This window comes from Benincasa hispida, chromosome 7 (assembly GCF_027475165.1).
Source record: "Benincasa hispida cultivar pf3 chromosome 7, pf3_genome.v1.1, whole genome shotgun sequence".
NCBI classification, from domain to species: Eukaryota; Viridiplantae; Streptophyta; class Magnoliopsida; order Cucurbitales; family Cucurbitaceae; genus Benincasa; species Benincasa hispida.
In genome coordinates this window covers 2,836,805-2,857,523 of record NC_143484.1, presented here as the reverse complement: position 1 = coordinate 2,857,523, position 20,719 = coordinate 2,836,805, and the positions used below count along the sequence as shown (strand labels likewise).

Below are 20,719 nucleotides of genomic sequence, written 5' to 3'. Positions count from 1 at the left end.
TTCAATTTAAAGCTCAAACTACGCATAGTTCTACGCTTTATCTCGAGTTAATTTCTTCTACAAATATGTTCTAAAAATCAAGACTGGCCCAACTTACCCCACAGCTCGACCCCTCGGTCTTTTCCTCCTTCTCCAGCATGATTCCTTAGAGCTTCTTCTCCGGCATCCCATCATGAAAACTATCTCTTTTAGCATTCAAATGGCTTTGGAATCATATCAAACACATGAGTATTCTAGGAGAACTTCTCTTCCCAAATTGATGCTACTTTCTGACCTTTCTGTCCGACAGCATCTCCCCTCTTGGAATCTCTTGACCAATGCTTGGTCTTACAATCAACGCATAGCCTCGTCCCAATACGCTATTCTTTATGTCCTTTGAAGAGAATTGAGTCCTCATCTGAAGTCCTTAGCCCTATTTATAGGCGTTCAAAGGCTCTCCAAGGTTGACACCTCCTCATCCAAGTGTTTCCTTTAGCAATTGCCAACCTCCAGCCCTTTCCACCTCCTACTTAAGGTGTCTTCACCTCACACCATCAATGCAATGTTGGGTGTCCTTCTCCTACCAAGCCAACACATGGGACCAAATTTTGCATGTCTCCTGATGCATCCACCTCAAATTCATAAGGCTTAAGATTTCTTCCCAACAAGCCACATGTTAGGATGACGTCCCCCATATGAGCTCATCCTCTTTATGCGTCCATTCTACTTAATATTCGTTCACCAGGGTGATGACCAACACCCCTTCTCAATGCATACCACTAGCTCGGGTATAACTGCATAGGATGAATTCAACGCATAGTAACCCTTGGTTTCCCTTGATTTTTAACACAGCACCATCGCAGCCCAACTCACTCAGTCATCGCAAGCCTTAACCATCACACGAGCCAACCACTATGCGTCCAACCAAGCCCATCACATGGCATTTGTCCAATGCATCCATCGTGCAAGCCATAGCCTCCAACGCATAACAAGGTCGCACGGCCTCAACGTATAGGACAGTTGCTTAGCATCAATTGCATCGCTCACTCATCATCAATGCATCGCTCGCATGAGTTGCTTGGCATGGGAGCTTGGCCGGCAGCTTGGCATCGATGCATCGTGTCACACCTTCTCCCAGATTACCCTCTCGAAACTAGAAGGGGATATGACCGCGGTAGTTACTAGCCCTACTGCCAGTACCCAACACCTTAGGCCTCTAATCTAAATGCCAACTTGTTAAAAATTAATAATGTATGAATAAGATACGCCTCCTTAAGGTTCTACAAAATATTATATAACACATGTATGCAACCATAATATAACATCTAAGAGATGAAACGTTCACAGATGGCCCAAACAACTCTAATAGAGCCCTAGTCCCTCTCAAAACTTGTGTATATAGACAGATCAATAACGTAAATCTTCTTAATAAGCTGAGGCTTTTAGTGGCAAGCGGCAGCAGGATCAACCTGAGGAATCTGACCGCTACATGAGAAGGGAAAACACAGAAATTCCATGAGCTAAAAGCCCATTGTAGAATCGTAAAGCAACAAGCATGGCATCCCCATAAACATGTAAATATACCAATGAGTAAACTCAAGCAATTGTCTAGAAATATAGCTTTAAACCATTGTCAGACATCATCAAACATTATTATTCCCTAGTTGAGAACGAGCCTAAATGCTCTAGCTCCCAAATGTTTATTACCAGCTAAGAGACCCATACTTTGATCTCTCATTTATAACTGCCTTCGTGCACGTGGCCATATTAAGTACCATCATATCTTAGGTACTTCTGCTTAGATAACTTCTCAAATGTCCTTCTATATCAAATTTGCCAGGTACCTTCTTAAATGTCCTTCGGTACCAAATTGGTTAGATACCTTCTCAAACGTCCTTCGGTATCAAATGTGTATTTTGTAACATCAAATTAAGTTCCTCTGCCTAGTATTTACACAAGAACTGTTCCATTGCCACTCATTTACATAAGAACTCATTCTCTCATAGCCTTCCTTTAGGAAGCATATATCAAAATCAGAAACCTAGCTTTTGTAATTGTTACACGACATACCTTGGCCTGTGTTACACACATACAAGCCGGGAAACATGCGTTAAGTTATTCTCTAACCGTTTGTTGCTTGAGGAAGTATAAATTCATCATTAATGTAATTGTGTTTTACTTGATCATATATGCATGAGTATTGGAAACCTTAAGTTTATTTAGGCACTAATAGTTCGTCAGGCTCTTAATGGTTTATACGTTTCCCCCAGCTCTTATTGGCCTGAAAAGATATAATTCTCAGTTAAACTACTTAGAATTCTTAGTAAAATACCTCAAGTAATTCATTTATTAAAGGAAATTTCTTCAACACAGACAGCTTAGTGGCGAGATCTCCCTGAGTGAGGTCAGCGAGATCCTCTAGAGCGATGCTAGCGAGATCCTCTAGAGCTATACCAGCGAGATCCTTTAGAGCGATACCGGCGAGATCCTCTAGAGCGAGATCAGGCTTTTCCTAGCAATTCTCACCTTACCAGCGATACTCAGCCCAATTCCTAGCGAGATTTTCTTCTAGAGCGAGATCGGTGAGATTCTCTAGAGCGATATCAGCGAGATTTTCTTTATAAGTGAGATCCTCATCCCCATATCTCGCTCTAACTCCCACAGTGAACTAGTTGTTTGTTCATCCCAAGTAGTTGTCTGCTTATGCACCGATTCCCTGATATAACTTTAAAAATTCATAACTCACAATCCAGAGCTCTTTTCAAGAAACTTCCTTCTACAAACTTGATTAGAATTGAGTTAAATTTCTTACCTTAAAAGTTTAGCTAAAAATTCTTTGTAATTTGGCTTGGAGCTTCCAATCTTCACCTTGGGCCCTGATTAATTCAAGGTTCTGCCACTTTTGCAAATTCTCCACTTTTGTTCTTCTCCTCTTGCAATCTTTCTCCGGTAGGATAACCTTGAAAACTAGATTCTCTCAACTTTCAAATGGCACCAAATTTGCTAAATGTGCTCTTGTCAATTGCCGAAACCATGCTTTTGAATTTTCACTTCCCTTTTAATCTTTCTACCGCTTCCTGAGTTCAAAGAGTAGATTGCCACATCACCCTACATTTAGTGTATAACGACCCAGATTTGTACGCATACAGGAAATTAAATGTCAAATATTAAGCAGGACGAAATTTTATTAAAAGGGGTGGAAATTTAGAAGGAAAAAAAATGAATAATTGGAAATTGGAAATTTATTGGATTAATTGGAAATTTATTCATTATCCAAAAATAATGAATGAGGGAGCAGAATCATGGAGGATTAATTAGAAGTTTGACGCTAGCTAATTCAGGAGACAACGGGCAGTAGATAACTTTTTGTTTGGGCACTGCTCATTGGAAGAATTGGAGGTGAATTAATTGCCCATATACTCTTAAAATTTGAAAGAGTTAAAAAAAGGAAGTGGAATCCACAAGCAGTGAAGGCAACCACGCGTGAAAACTAGCGAGATTGGAGAGAAAATTGGAGAGAGTGAGAGTAAAGAGAGCGAGAGTAAAGAGAGCGAGATTCTTAGCGAGACAGTAGGAAAGAGAGGGAGTAGGAGCGGGAGCGAGAGCAAGAGCACGAGCGGGAGCGCAAGCGAGAACGGGAGCAAGAGCGAGAGCGGGAGCGGGAGCGGGAGCAAGAGCGAGAGCGGGAGCTGGAGCGGGAGTGAGAGCGAGAGCGAGAGCGAGAGCGGAAGTCGCGAGAGCGGAAGTCGCGAAAGCCAAACCAGCGAGAAAGCTAGAGAGAGCGAGATTCTGAGAACAAAGAGAACGAGATTTGGACAGAAGCATGGATTATGCGTTGAATTTGGCCACGATCTTATAGATTATACATAGAAAAACCCTAAAATTGAATACAAACAAAGAATGATGACGTAAGGGCAAATGTTAGCCAAGAATTAGGTGTCTTATTGAGAGGAACCCTTAAACCCTAAGTAATTTTAAAGAAGCCACCTGTAGGATGATTTATCACACTGAGAAGAGCTGGAAACTACTATAAATAGGACCCTTTCCCGAAGATTTAACCCATTCTCAAACAAATCTCAGTAACAAAGAATCGTGTGAAATAGTAAGTTTGAGTGAGGAAGTTCTGTGAGGCTAAAAGAAAAGCTCGGATAAGGTGCTGCCCAAATTTCCTTCTAGTTTAAAAAGGGAAAGCTCTACTGATCAAATCATAAAGAATAATAAGGAATAATTAGATCACAGACAAGGTTTTCCTTCTAGTTTAAAAAGGGAAAGCTCTACTGATCAATTCATAAAGAATAATAAGGAATAATTAGATCACAGTCAAGGTAAGTAGTTTATCTCACCCTCTCTTTAAGTGTTCTATGGTAGTGTACCTTTATTATGTTGCATGGTTATGTTAATTGTTATATTGCATTACATGTTTAGAACACGTTTCTTTACAAAGGACCCCATGCATTATGTTTGTTCATGATTACGTTAAAATCAAGTTTTAATTAGGTGTAAGTTATGCTTCCAATCTAATCTTACGTTTATGTTAATGGTTGATGTTGGATGCGACTCTGGCCCTACTGACTACATGACCCGCTAATCATCAGATGAGTTAGTTTCCGCTTAAGTCCTCATCTTCCTATCAGGGCGAAGAAATTTATGCTTCCAGGGCTGGCAGGACCTGTATGGTTGCACCCCTTCAGGCCTAATCTTACGATATGTTTATGCTAGGGACTAGCAGGGTATGTATGGTTGCACCCCTCTAGTCCAATATTACGATTATGCTAATGGTTGATGTTGGATGCGACTCTGGCTCTACTGATTGCATGACTCGCTAATCATTAGATGGGTTAGTTTTCGCTTAGGTCCTCATCTTCCTATCAGGGCGGAGAGATTTATGTTGGAAGCATAACCGACCACCACATGTTATTATACGTTTTCGGTCCCGATCATATGTTTTCATGACATATTGCTTGTGATTGTGCATTTGGTCACTACCTTATGTGAGAAATACTTACTGGGTATATTATATACTCATCCTATATTTTTACAGACTTTGTAGGTAAGGACACAGCGTAGATGGCAGAATTGGATGTCGCTCAAATGGCCAACCATCAAACTCACTATTATAGGCATATGCATTTTGTACCACCACGCTATTGTTTTATGGATCCTGGTGTTTTGATAAATAAACTTTTTTATATAGTTTTCTATCTAATTAATAAAATTTAGATATGTTCTTTGAAATTTTCACCAAACTCATCTCATGATAGAAAAGTCTAAGTATGCATGCCGTAGCGGTCGGATCATAATGTGTATGGATCCGGTCGTTACATAGTGCCTCCAGCCAGACTAATGATTAAGTTTCTTCATTATATATATTTTCCTTCCCTTCCTTCATAATCCCTATAAACAAACATGAATTTCTACTTAATAAATATGTAATATAACATTTCTTTGGTTAAACATGCTTATCTAGGGAACCTAAGTTCGGGGTTTACAATCATCTCCCCCTTAAAAGAAATTTCGTTTTCAAAATTTACCTGATATGTCATTTGAAAAGTTGAGGATATCTCTTCCTCATTTGCTCTTCAGGTTCCCAAGAGCTTCCTCAATTCCATGATTATGCCATAGCACCTTCACCAAAGGAATTATCTTATTTCTAAGTACTTGGTCTTTCCTATCCACGATCTCGATGGCCTTCTCCTTGTAAGATAAATCTTCTTTGAGTTGTACCGGTTGTGTTGCTAGTATGTGCATAGGATCAGGCACATATTTCCTTAGCATCGACACATGAAATGCGTCATGAATACGAGCTAGCTCCTTTGGCAACTGCAGCTTATAAGCTGCTGGACCAACCCATTCTATAATTTCATATGGTTCGATGTATCGTGGACTTAACTTCCCTTTTCTCCCAAACCGGAGAATTCCTTTCCATGGGGACAGCCGAAGAAATACCCATTCTCCAACTTCAAATTCTAGTTCTGTTCTTCGCTTATCATCGTAGCTCTTCTATCTATCGTGGGCCGCCTTAAGATTATCCCTGATAAGTTTCACATTAGTTGTTGTTTGTTGAACTAATTTTGGACCCAGTAATTTCCGTTCTTCGACTTCATTCCAGCACACTGGAGTCCTGCAAGGTCGGCCGTACAATGCTTTATAGGGAACCATTCCAATACTAGAATGATAGCTATTGTTGTAGGAAAATTCAATCAACGATAAGTGTGTATCCCAACTTCCTTTGAATTATAGCACACAAGCTCTTAACATATCTTCCAATGTCTGTATAGTTCTTTCTGACTGTCCATCTGTTTGCGGATGAAAAGCCGTACTGAAATGCAATTTAGTGCCCATTGCCTTCTGTAAACTAGGCCAAAATTTTGAAGTACACCTCGAGTCTCGATCTGACACTATCGACACTGGGGTTCCATATTGAATGATTATCCTATCCACATAAATTAGCTAGATGGTCTAGTGTAAAAATAACTTTTACTGGTATGATCTTGGCCGTTTTAGTTAGTCTATCGACTATTACCCAAATGCCATCAAATCCTGAGGGTGTCTTGAGCAATCCAAACAGAAAGTCTATTGTCACATGCTCCCACTTCCACTCAGGCACTGGAAGTGGATTGAGTAATCCTGCTAGTCTTTGTCTCTCAGGTTTTACTTACTGACAGATTATACATCTGTCCACATATTATGTTGTGTTTCTCTTCATCCTAGGTCACCAATAAGATTTCTTCAAAGTTCTATACATTTTGGTGCTACCTGGATGCATAGCATAAGGGGAACTATGTGTTTCCTCTAGAATGGCTTGTTTAAGCTGTAGTTTGTTAGGCACACACATTCTCCCCTCCTTTTCTAGCACATTGTCTGCTCCTAGTTGGAAGTCAACCCTAATGCCCTTACTTACATCATCTGCAATCTTTTGAAGATCAGGGTCTTCCAACAGATTCCACTTAAGGTTTTCTACTAAGGTCGGCCTTATCTGAAAAGTAGCTATCATTCCTCCTGACGGTTCCACTGATAAGGCGGTTCTGGAATTCCTGAACTTCTGCAATAGCGTTCCTCTTATTAAACCAATAATGGCCTTAGGTCCCGAGGATTTCCTACTTAGTGCATTTGCCATAACATTAGCTTTAACAGGGTGGTACTCGATGGAACAATCGTAATCTTTAATCAATTCAATCCATCTTCGTTGTCTTAAATTCAACTCTTTTTTTTTTTATCAAAGATATATTTCAAGCTTTTATGATCTATAAATATTCTGCAGCGCTCTCCGAATAGGTAATGTCTCCACAACTCAGAGCCAAAACAACTACTGCCAACTTCAGATCATGTGTAGGATAGATGCCCTCGTGTTTCTTAAGTTGACGAGAGGCATATGCAATCACCTTCCCATCCTGCATCAACACACATCCCAATCCTTGTCGGGATGCGTCGCAATAAATCTCAAATTCCTTACCTGGAATAGGCAAGGTAAGCACTGGTGCTGATACTAGTCTCCCCTTCAGCTTTTGGAAACTATGTTCACACTCCAACGACCATTCAAACCTCACGCCTTTCTTAGTCAACTTCGTCAATGGAAGGGCTATCTTAGAGAAACCCTTCACAAACCTCCGATAATAACCTACCAACCCTAGGAAACTGCGTATTTCTGAAACGGTCGTGGGTCGTTCCCATTTAACTATTGCTTCCGTCTTCTGGGTATTTACACTAATGCCCTCTGCTGAAACAAATGCCCAAGAAATACTACCCGATCTAACCAAAAATCACATTTACTGAATTTACATATAACTGTTTATCTCGCAACGTCTGCAATATTATCCTCAGGTGGGTAATACGATCCTCTCTATTACCAGAATACACCAGTATATCATCAATGAATACTATCACGAACTAGTCCAAGTATGGATTAAATATCCTGTTTATAAGATCCATGAATACCGCAGGGGTATTTGTTAATCCAAATGGCATTACTAAAATTCATAATGTCCATATCTTGTTCTAAATGCGGTTTTAGGAATGTTAGCTTCCCTCACTTTCAGTTGATAATAACCCGATTTCAGGACTATCTTTGAAAACACCGTGGCTCCTCTTAGCTGATAAAAAAAATCATCATTGTGTGGTAACGGATATTTTTTCTTAATCGTTACCTTATTCAGCTGCTTATAGTCGATACACAATCTAAGTGTATCGTCTTTCTTCCTCACAAACAATACCGGAGCTTCCCAAGGCGATACACTAGGTTGAATGTATCCCTTGTCAATTAACTCTTGCAGTTGAACCTTTAATTCTTTCAACTCAGTCGGCGCCATTCTATATGGTGCCTGTGATATAGGAGTTGTTCCTGGAACTAAGTCAATAGTAAACTCCACCTCCCTGTCGATTGGTAACCTTGGTAGTTCTTTAGGGAATATATCCCGAAACTCATTTACCACTAGGACATCTTCTGGGTTTATCTTTTTCCCTTGAACAACCACTACATGAGCCAAATAGGCTTTACATCCCTTGCTTAACAGCTTTCGAGCTTTCACTTTCGATATCAGATTCCCCGCAGCTAATCTTTTGATTCTTGTTAGCATTGCATCCTGGCCATTTGATTTTCTAAGTACTACTTCCTTCTTGTAACAGTCTACTGAGGCATGATACTTACTTAGAAAATCCATCCCTAGGATAGCATCAAACTTCAACAGTTCTAAGGGAAGTAAATCAGCATAGAAGTTTTGACCATTGATCAGTACCACACAATGATTATAACATCCATCTACCATTATCACATCTCCCAAAGGAGTAGAGATAAATAACTCTTCAGGCATAGGTTCAATCAATCTATCTATACTAGATGCACACATGCTAGATATAAATGAATGTGTGGCACCAAGATCAAATAAAACATAAGCAGACTGTCCACATAATATAACATTACCGGTCATAACATCTGGAGACTCCACTGCCTCCTGAAGTGTCACGGCGTACACTCACCTCTGCTGCTGGGATCGACCTACGATATTCTTCTACTTGGCATCACTTGACCCTTCGCCTCGATTTCCAGCACTCTTTAGTTGGTTAACTGTCTGGAAGGTCAGCTGTTGTGCTGTTGGGACGTCCCTATTCATCTGGGGATAGTCCCTCTTGAAATGCCCGGTTTGTCCACATTGGAACCATATACCTCTGCCACTATAGCATGCCCCAAAATGCCTCTTGCCACAACTAGGGCACGTCGGTCTTTTGTCTGTGCTGGCTACCGACTCATCAGCTCGTGGCATCTCTGATCGGCTAACTACACTGGCTAAGGGTCTTGTTTTTCTTTTCTTAGATCCCTGCCAACTAGTTTCCCCAGAATTGACTTCCACTAGTCTGCGTCGCAACTAGAGGTCGGGATCCCCTGTCTCTAGGCCCTACCACTACCTCGCTGCCTCTTGACAACTGCTCATCATCTGCCAAATCCGCTCGACTCGTGTTGCTGTTTCTACTAACTGGTTAAAATCTAGCCAATTAGTCGTAGACATCACTGGAGTTCTAATTTCCTTCCTCAAACCTTGTTCAAATTTCCTGCATCCATCTCTTTCCTCAGGAATAATCGGCAGGGAATACTATGATAACTTTGTAAATTTCTTCTCATATTCCACTACTGACATCGTTCCCTGTGTTAATCTGAGCAACTCATCCCTGTTTGCATCCCGAAACGAGCTGGGGTAATACTTATCTTCAAAGGCCATTCTGAACTCAGGCCATAACATCACATTTGTACTGGCTCGTCTGGTGGATATCACTTTCCACCATTTCTCTGCTTCTTTCTGTAATAGAAAGGTGGCTAATCCTAATTTCCTGTCCTCTGGACAACTCATAACATTGAAACATTTTTCAACTACATCCAGCCATAACTCAGCTTTAGCCAGATCTGTTGTACCATCAAATGTCACAGCCCCTAGGGCTTTAAACCTCTCAATACCATATTTCTTCTCTAGGTCTGCTCGTGTAAAGCCCATACTAGCTGCTAATCTTTGCACTATCCTGTCAAAAACTACATCTTCTAACTGAGAATCTGCCCTTGCCTGGGGGGTACGTCTAACAATCCAAATTTGTACGCAAACACTACAAGAAATTAAATGTCAAATGTTAAGTAGGACGAAATTTTATTTAAGGGGGTAGTAAATGTAATACCCTAACTCTAATTTAGAAAGCCGAAAAAAAAATAAATTTAATAGAAAAATCGGGTGAAAATTTAGAATTGAAAAAAAATAAGAAATTTATTAATTATCCAAAAATAATGAATAAGGGGGTAGAATCAGGGAGGATTAATTAGAAGTTGGAAAGAGCGAGATTCTCAGCAAGAAAGTGCCCGAAGAGAGAGCAAGATTCGAGAGAAACATGGAGAGAGCGAGATTGGAGAGAAAATTGAAGAGAGCGAGATTCCCAGCGAGAAATCTAGAGAGCGAGAGCCACGAGAGTAAACCAACGAGAAAGCTGGAGAGAGCAAGAGCCACGAGAGTAAACCAGCGAGAAAGCTGGAGAGAGTGAGAGCCACGAGAGTAAACCAGCGAGAAAGCTAGAGAGAGCGAGAGCCATGAGAGTAAACCAACGAGAAATCTGGAGAGAGGGAGAGCCACGAGAGCCAAACCAGCGAGAAAGCTAGAGAGAGTGAGATTCTTGGAACAGAGAGAGCGAGATTTGGATAGAAGTGTGGATTATGCTTTGAATTTGGCCACGATCTTATAGATTATACATGGAGAACCCTAAAATTGAATACAAAGAAAGGTTGATGACGTAAGGGCAAATGTTAGCCAAAATTAGTGTCTTATTAAGAGAAATTCTTAAACCTAAGTAATTTTAAAGAAGCCATTTGTAGGATGAGTTGTCACACAGAGAAGAGCTGGAAACGGGTATAAATAGGAGGCTTTGGGCTGGAAGTTAAACTCATTCTCAAACAAAACTCAATAGTAAAAATCGTGTGGAAAGGGTGAAGTAATTCTGTTAGTTAGAAGGAGGAAACGCGAGGGAAGTGCTGCCCAAATTTCCTTCTGGTTTAAAAGGGAAAGCTCTACTGATTAAACCATAAGGAATAATAAGAAATAACTAGGATCGAAGTCAAGGTAAGTATTTTATCTCACCCTCCCTTTAAGTGGTTCATGTTAGTGTACCTTTAATATGTTGCATAATTATGTTATTGTTATGTTGCATTACATGTTTAAAATACATTTATCGACAAGGTATCCCATGCATTATGTTTGTTCACAACGATGAAATAAGATTAAATTTTTAATTAGATAAAGGTTATGCTTCTAGGGCTAGCAGGGCATGTATGGTTGCATCCCTCAAGGCCCAATTCTATGTCAAGTTTATGCTAGGGACTAACAGGGTATGTATGGTTGCACCCCTCTAGTCCAATCTTACGTTTATGCTAATGGTTGATGTTGGATGCGACTCTGACCCTACTGGCTGCATGACTCACCAATCATCAGATGGGTTAGTTTCCGCTTAAGTCCTCATCTTCCTACCAAGGCGGAGAAATTTACGTTAGAAGCATAACCGACCATCACATGTTATGATATGTTTTCTGTCCCAATCATATGTTTTCAGGATATGTTGCATGTGATTGTGCATTTGGTCACTACCCTATGTTAGAACTACTTACTAGGTATATTATATACTCATCCTATTTTATAGACTTTGTAGGTAAGAACACAGTGTAGGTGGCAAAACTGGACGTCACTCAAATGGCCAACCATCAAGCTCACTATTATAGGCATATGCATTTTTGTATCACTACGCTAATGTTTTATGGATCCTGGTGTTTTGTAAAATAAACTTTTTATATAGTTTTCTACCTAATTAATAAAATCTCAGATATGTTCTTTTGATATTTTTACTAAAACGCATCTCATGATAGAAAAGACTAAGTATGCATGTAGTAGCGGTCGGATCATAATATGTAAGGATTCGGTCGTTACATAGACTCTCCCTCAGACATCATTTCCTGACTCACTGGATCATTCACCTTCCTTTTGCCACCCGATGGGTTCTCTCCAACCTCCTGGCCCCTATTGGTAGGGTCCGTATTACTACCACCTGTCTGCTTACTCAGTCTGCCACATTGCCTCGGCATTTCACCTAATACCATGTACACGTGTTAGGGACTCCACTTAGAGACTTAGACTTATACATGAACTTCCCCTCTCATTCCCAAAATCTTATGCTCTGATACCAACTTGTCACACTTTCTCCCAGATTACCCTCTTAAAACTAGAAGGGGATATGACCGCGGTAGTTACTAGCCCTACTGTCAGTACCCACCGCCTTAGCCCTCTAATCTAAATGCTAACTTGTTAAACATTAATCATGTATGAATAAGATACGCCTCCTTAAGGTTCTACAAAATATTATATAACACATGCATGCAACCATAATATAACATCTAAGAGATGAAACGTTCATAGATGGCCCAAACAACTCTAATAGAGCTCTAGTCCCTCTCAAGACATGTGTACATAGATAAATCAATAACCTAAATCTTCTTAATAGGCTGAGTCTTTTAGTGTCAAGCAGCAGCAGAATTAACCCTGAGGAATCTAATCGCTACCTGAGAAGGGAAAACATAGAAATTCCGTGAGATAAAAGCCTAGTGAGTGACTTAGAATCGTAAAGCAACAAGCATGGCATCACTATAAACATGTAAATATACCAATGAGTAAACTCAAGCAATTGTCTGGAAATGTAGCTTTAAACCATTCTCAGACATCATCAAATATTATTATTCCCTAGTTGAGAACGAGCCTAAATGCTCTAGCTCCCAAACGTTTATTACCGACCAAGAGAGCCATACTTCGATCTCTCATTCATAACTGTCTACATGCACGTGGCCATACTAAGTACCATCATATCTTAGGTACTTCTGCTCAGATACCTTCTCAAATTTTTCCTTCAATATCGAGCTACTAAGATACCTTCTAATATGTCTGTCGGTATCAAATTGACCAAATACCTTCTCAAATATCCTTCGGTATCAAATTGGTCAAGTACCTTCTCAAATTTCCTTCGGTACCAAATTGGTTAGATACCTTCTCAAACGTCCTTCGATATCAAATGTGTATTTTGTAACATCAAATTAAGTTCCTCTATCTAGTATTCACACAAGAACTGTTCCATTGCCACTCATTTACATAAGAACTCATTCTCTCACAGCCTTCCTTTAGGAAGCATATATCAAAATCAGAAACATAGCTTTTGTAATTGTTACACGACATACCTCGGCATGTGTTACACACATACAAGTCGGGAAACATGCGTTAAGTTATTCTCTAACCATTTGTTGCTTGAGGAAGTATAAATTCATCATTAATGTCACTGTGCTTTACTTGATCATATATGCATGAGTATTGGAAACCTTGAGTTTATTTAGTCAGTCACAGTTCGTCAGGCTCTTAATGGTTTATACACTTCCCCCAGCTCTTCTTGGCCTGAAAAGATATAATTCCCGGTTAAACTACTTAAAAATCTGAATAATACATTAAATTTATTTTTAATTTAATTCTAGATTTCCAAAAGCAAACTTTTCCAATGATGGAATTTTCAATACTCGCGATGTTGATGTGTCATACCCCGCCCCGAACCCACCTCCTAAGCCCGAGGAAAGGCGTGAGGTACCGCAGATACCACTTTTTTGTGATACCTACTGTGAACTGAATCTCTTTACTCTCAGTAAACTTTAAGTCAAGGAGATAAACAACAATTGATTGAGTAGGCAAATTTTATAACAACAATGTAATGTTTATATAGCTCCAAGACTTAACTACAAAATTTACAACAACAACTCTAAAACCCCATAAGTGTGACTGTGGCTTGTGGCAGACCATGACCTTAGTAGTACCCTGGAACTCCTCACCTTTCGCTACATGGGAAGAAAACATGAAAGGAAAGAATGAGCTTCACAAAGCTCAATGAGTGGTAAGTAACTTCTAGAGTTTATTTCTTGGGAACAACGTCAGCCACTCCACGTCGCAAACCTGTAGCAACAACTTGGCGACTCTAGTGGATTCATACTTTAAGTGGGTTAGTTTTGTTTGTTTTCGTGTTTTTATATAAACCTTATTTTTTTTATTGCAATCACATACATGTACACAAGCCCCCCTACCTGGGCTATATCCATAAGTTCAGAATTGAGGATTAGTATAGGTTTTTTTTTTCCTAATATGACATATTCATATCTTAAAAAAAACAAAGAATGAAAATAAAAAGAATCACATGTCATAATTTGTCATAATTATTTCACTTGTACATATTTTTAAAGTATGACATTCATGTTTATAACAAAATCTTGGACTCTTTTTTCTTTAAAAAAAACTTTTCAAATAATGTTATTCCAAAATATTATTTTATTAAAAAGGAAAAAAGAATATGTAACATTCAATCGTACATATTTGTCATTCTAATTATCTTTGATTTTATAAAAAAAGTATTTCAAAGTAATGTTCTCCCTTTTTATTATTACTATTTATTTATTTTTTTGAAAAAGTTGTTTCATCACTCTTTTATACTTACTTTGTAACATATTTTCATTTTTCGTTTTTTTTTTAATTTCGTAAAAGGAGTATTTCAAAGTGATATCACCATTTGTATTAATTTTTTTTAAAAGTCATGCAACGTTCAATAGTACGTATTTTCAAGTCTATTTTTTTTAAAAAAAAAGCAAATTCTTTGATTTTCTAAGTTCATTGTTCATTTAAAAAAATAATATTCATACATCGTTTACTTATACATATTTTACAGCATATTTTCCATTCCTTGAAAACAAATTCTTAGATTTTTTTTAGTTTATCAAAATATTGTTCTCCATTTGCATTAATTAATTTGAAAAAAAAAATCTTTCATTTACTTGTACATATTTTGATATTTCAAATAAAACCTTGGAGGCTTTTCTTTATTTCTTTTTTCAAAAGAATGTCTTTCTAATATTTTCGATTCTTAAAAGAAAATAAAAAAGATCACACATCATTTACTCGTACATATTTTAATTTATATTTTTCATATTCCTAACAAAATCTATTTTTTCTAACCTAAAAAAAACTTTAGTAAAATGATTGTTTCATATTTGTTTTCTTAAAACAAAAAAAAAAAAAGAAAAAAGAAAATTATGCATCATCTTGTACATATTTTACCTTATTTTTCTAACAAATTTTCTTCAAATAAAAATTATATTTTCAAAGTAATGTTATTGCACTGTTTTTCTTTCTTTTTTTTCTTTTAATTAGAAAAGATCATGCATCATCTTTTTGCACATATTTCAACATCTATTTTTCATATTTCTAGCCAAATCTTTTTTGAAGAAAAAAAAACTTTTCAAAGTAATGTTATTGCACCATATTTTTTTTTCTTTTAAAAAATCATGCATCATCTATTTTCTCATATTTTACCAAGTATTTTCGTATTTATAACAAAATCTAACTTTTTTTAATTCTTAAAAATACTTTTAAAGTATGTCATTGCATCATATTCATTTCTTAAAAAAAAAAAAAAAACAATCACTCTCTTACATGTTTATGGTATATATATATATATATATATATATATATATATAACAAGCTTTGTTTTGTTTCATTATAACATTCTTCTACATATTCAATCATTAAAAAGAAAAAAAGATCACGTGTCATTATTTTGTACATACTTTTTAGATAATATTAAATAATTTCTAACACATCTTTGAATTGGAACAAAAAAACTTCTTCTTAAAGCAATGTTCTTGTTTAAGTTAGCTTATGGAAGCAAATTTTACTTGTAAAATAAAAAAAATAAAAAAAAAAGGAATTTCTAGATCGCAAGTTATTATTTTTTTTTAAGTGATCTAACGTAATTCCATCTTCCTATCTAGAAAAAAACTCAGTTCCATCTTCCTCGATAGGAAACCTTGAAAGTTTAAATCATGTTTGAAAAAAAAACTGAGTCTTTATCTAGGGAAAGATGACGAAACAAAAAAAAAAAAGGAAAAAAATAGTGAATGTCCACATTGCACAAGTTTTATATCAAACTCTCTTATGTGTATATATATATATAAACATAGTTCCATCTTCCTCGATGGACAACTTTGAAAGTTTAAATCATGTTTGAAAAAAAGTTGTATCTTTATTATGGGGAAAGATGACAAAAAAGAAAAAAGAAAAAAAGAAAAAAAGAAAAAAGAAAAAAAATAGTGAATGTCCTAATTGCACAAGCTTTATATCAAGCTCTCTTTTGCCTACGAAAATGCCACCTTGACCACATTTTTTCTTTGAACGTCATTAAATAATTACTATACCACCTAATCCAATTCCTAATATCTTTGACCCACATTGCTTCTTAGAACCATAATCCCATTTCGTTATCCTGTTGATTTGAGCTATTTGAACTAAATAAGAACCTTATTGGCCTACACTATAATGTTATAGTGAGGCAATTGACTATTTTCTTTTGATCTATGTCGTAATACTACTATAGTATAGCGATTTGATATTTTTCTTTTGATCTATGTCGTAATACTACTATAGTATAGCGATTTGATATTTTTCTTTTGCTCTATACCATAATGTTGCTATAATTGGGCAATCAATTACTTTCCTCATCTTTACTCATATGTTTGGATGACTTTAAAAGTAATTTATAGTATTTATATGTTACAGACACTATCTCAAGTCACGAAAAGATTTTGAATTTGGACAGTTTATTTTATAAGTTCCTTAATGACATATCCAGTTCTTAGGCTTTTGTCATGACTTTAAAATTTACATCCAATTTATTTGAATATACTTCATATTCAAATATCTCTCCTGGATCAATCTATTCTCTTAAATAAAGTGAGTCATTTTCTGAAGACAATAACTTTAAGGATAAGATGTGCTAATAACCTCGGAGTAGATCTCAGTTCAACTTCAAACTATTGGCAGATTATGAATGACTTCACAAGGAGCTACATTTGGGAACGTAGCATTTTGATTTTTGAGATATAAAGTAGCATCAAGTAATGAGGCGTATTTACAATAGAGTTGTCTTCAATGTGGCAAAAAAAAAAAGATAAAAAAAAAGATAAAGATAAAAAAAAGGAAAAAGGAAAAAGGAAAAGAAAAGATAAAAAGATAAAAACAATTTGATGATCTTTTGAGCTTTGAATGCTTTAAAAGAATTTGATTTCCACATTACCGAAAACAAATTTTCAATTTTGACTTTGGGAAAAAGGAAGAATGGAGTAGTGTTTGGTTAGAGTTTGAAAATTAGAAACTACAGATGACATGGAGTCATATCAAGACGAGCTAGTTTTGTTCCTATCTGGATGCATGCTTAAGCATTTACATGTGGTGTTTTTCTCTTTGATGAAGTATGTGCATTTCACTTGGCTATTGCATATCAAAGCAAGTGTGTGAGAAAATGCTCTTGTAAAAAAAAACAAAAAAATAAGAAAAAAAGAAAGAAAAAAGAAAGAAAAAAGAAAAAGAAAGAAAAAGAAAAGGAAAATCATGGACTAGCAAGAAAAAGAAAACATTTAGGATCCTTCAATGTTGAAATAGGAAAAAAGATGATATATGTAAAGTTTGGACACTTTAACTTAACATATATTCTGAAACAACAACATTCAGATAAAGGCATGAAGTGAGACAAAATCACCATGTTGTATATCGTTTGCTCAATTTTGGCAACACGAAAAACTCTACTATTCAAGGGTGCAGGGATGTTGCATAGCCTAAAAATATGGGAAGTCTCTCGAAGCTACCGAACTTACCACTTGGGACATTTAAAAACTAAGGACACAAAATATCTTTAAAGTCACATGATCAATTGTGATGGTAGTTATCTAATCACTTTCAAGGTGTCAATTGGGACAACCAATGTGTCAAGTGAAAAGAAATTTTCTCGATGAGAGTCAAAACTAAGTGATTATTGACATTTTCATAGGAGCATCATTTTTATCAGCTAATTGAGAAACTATTTAGAAAGGAAGAAGCTTGCAGAAGAAATCTGATTCTATAGAGTTAGAGCATTATATTTGGTCGAAAAGTCTATTGCATGAAGAGACTATTTGTTGGGCAATACCCAACCTATTATGCCATATGAGTGAAATCTTGGAAAGTTACACCATAAAGTCTAAAGAGGAGTTGTTTAAGGAATGATTCACTTTCATTGTCTTCTTAGTCCTCATGTGTGGATATCTTTGATTTTTTCATACCTCTTGTTTCTCATCTATGTTGTCCATGTATGCTTTCGTGTCTCATCTTTAATCTCCCATGCATATACTTGTTCTTCATTTATATGTACATTCTTTTCTTCAAGTGTCACCTTTTATTACTTTTCTTCATTTCCCTTTATTTTAATGTCACTTGGTAGTCTATAGGGGAGTTAGAGGCTAGGTGTATATTATCTTTTTCTATTAAAAAAACACAAAAAATCTCTTTTTTGCTATACAGTTTTTTTTTTATTTTTTTTTTATTTTGGTCTCAAAATATGATCAGACAAATTCTTGCATAAATAGTGGGGCAAAGTTTGGTTTAGGGTTTTTATTTAAAAAAAAAAGAGTTTCATGAAAATTTTTATGTTCATAGCAATTTATTTCTTTGAAGAATGAAAAAAAAAACTTTTTGAATGTTATTCCCTTTTGAAGCAATAATTCAAAAAATCAAGCACAAATAGTGGGGAAAATTTTTGTTAAGGGTTTTATTTTTTCTTAAAAAAACAACAAAAAGTTTTAAGAATTCATTTCATAATCTCTTTTTTTCTTTGGAGATTTTTTTTTATTTAGAAAAAAAAACTGAAAGTTGTTCTCTTTGATACAATGCCTTGAAAAAATTCATAATTGAATACTAGGCAATTTGAAATTGAGATTTCCAAACAAAAGCTTTCTTAAAAAACAATGAGTTAAAAAATAGTTATGACCAATTTTCCTTTTGTAGCCAAGTAGATCACCTCGTCTTAAGTGTTAAATTCATTGTTTTAAAACATAAAGAAACACAAACCATTCAATTCTCACAAAATAAAAAGGGAAAAAAATTCACAAAAGTTAAAAAATTGAAGGTTAGCATTTTTCCCATCCTGTCTCACAATTTAGTGTTTACTCCTGACTGTTGCAAAACTAAAAAACGGCAGTTTTGTGTTTACTCCAGACTATATCACAGTTTAGCATCTATCCCTAGCTATGTCAAAACTAGAAAATGGCATTTTAATGTTTATTCCTAACTATCTCAGAGTTTAGTATTTACCCTTGATTGTGTCAAAACTAAACATGACAATTTAGCGTTCACTCCTAGTTGTCACAGTTCAGCGTTTACCTTTGACTATGTCAAAACTAAAAAAATGATGGTTTGGCATTTACCATTACTATGTCAAAACTAAAAATGGCAGCGTTTACCCCTAGGTGTATCAAAATTAAAAAGGGTAGTTCAACGTTTACTCATGGTTGTCTCACAGTATAACGTTTACTCTTGATTGTGTCAAAACTAAAATATGTCAGCTTAGTGTTTACCCCTGGCTGTCTCAAAATTTAATGTTTACCCCAATCGTGTCAAAAAAATAAAAAATTTAAAAAACGTTCTTTTGGTTTATAGTTTACTTGTTAGTCATTTGTAATTTATGTTATTATTGTCTCAATTGTTTGCACGTGTATAATGGAGAAATAAAATATTAAACAAATTAAGGTGTACGCCTTTGTCCACCTTCTAATTCTATAAGAATGAGCGAAGGAAAGCAGACTGTAGACCCCTAAATTTGTCTGAAATTTTATTTCATTGTTTTTATATTGTGTAATTTTGTACTTTTCACTATTTTAAAATCCACCAACTTCAATGATGGAATCTTGAATACTCGAGATGCTAATGCTTGAATTCTTTCAACAGAAAATTAATGTGTTGGGATGTCAAGACTTGATGTCAATGTTTTATTTTAAACCATGTTTTAACAAAAAAAAAAAAAAAAAAAAACATTTTTACATATGTATGTTCATCTCTATTTTTGTGTAATAAAAAATATATTTATTTAAAATATGCATTATTAACAAAAAATAAAAATTCATAAAAGGCATTTATTTTTTAAATTATAAATTTTAAATATTTTTAAAGTTGTCCATAAATATTTTTTTGAATAATAACAAACATAAAAGGAAATTGGATTCCATAAACTTTTCTTTTCCTTAGGAAAAACTATGTTTTAAAATAAATAAACCAAATTTAAATTGATTTCTGAAATAATCATTTCCTTAAAAGAAATTTGCAAAATATTTATTTTTACACTTTTTAAATAAATAAAACTAAAATCATCTTTCAAAAATATTTTCCAATAAACTAAAACTTTTTCTATGATGGAAGTTGGGGGATAAGATGTTGACTTTCCTAATATTATTGAGGAGATAATATAAAAAAATATTTTAAAAACTTTCCAATGATGGAGATTAGGAAGTCAAGATGTGAACTATCTTTAGGGTTGACAAAAATCTCCACGGGGTCGGGTCCCAATCCCGATCGGACGGGGAATCCCCGGTTTGATCGGGGATGGGGGTCAAACCAGGAATCCTAACCGGGTCTCCGATCGGGGACAAGGCGGGGACAGGGAGAAGATTCCCTTCCTCCCTTTGTTAACTTCTGGCAGAGTTGTTTTATGGGGAAAAGTTCTTCAAATGTGTTTGCAGCGGAAAATTGGTAATGGTTTGTTAACTTATGTTTTTGGAGATTCGTGGATCGCACAACTCCATACTTTTTAAACCCTTATATCCATGTTCCTGATTTTCCTAATATGTCAT

At 35.9% G+C, this 20,719-nt stretch overlaps 1 protein-coding gene across 1 annotated transcript; it reads right to left on the bottom strand.

The window, feature by feature from the left end:
* Positions 1-5,547: 5,547 nt before the first annotated feature.
* LOC120081622 (uncharacterized) lies at positions 5,548-8,741 on the bottom strand. The gene is made up of 4 exons (XM_090315658.1): positions 8,365-8,741; positions 7,433-7,728; positions 6,736-7,140; positions 5,548-5,897 (listed from the first exon to the last, which is right to left on the bottom strand). The coding sequence occupies exons 1-4, from the start codon at positions 8,739-8,741 to the stop codon at positions 5,548-5,550; spliced, it is 1,428 nt and encodes a 475-aa protein (XP_090171784.1).
* Between the last annotated feature and the right edge of the window lie 11,978 nt (positions 8,742-20,719).

What these genes read in the sequence shown, in the direction of transcription:
- LOC120081622 (XM_090315658.1), bottom strand. Translation starts at nt 8,741, where the DNA reads ATGGTAGATGGATGTTATAATCATTGTGTGGTACTGATCAATGGTCAA. An exon ending in GCTTACCTTGCCTATTCCAG is followed by an intron (nt 7,141 to 7,432) that starts GTAAGGAATTTG and finishes AATTGATTAAAG; the next exon opens with ATTACGATTGTTCCATCGAG. An exon ending in CCCTTATGCTATGCATCCAG is followed by an intron (nt 5,898 to 6,735) that starts GTAGCACCAAAA and finishes CCCCATGGAAAG; the next exon opens with GAATTCTCCGGTTTGGGAGA.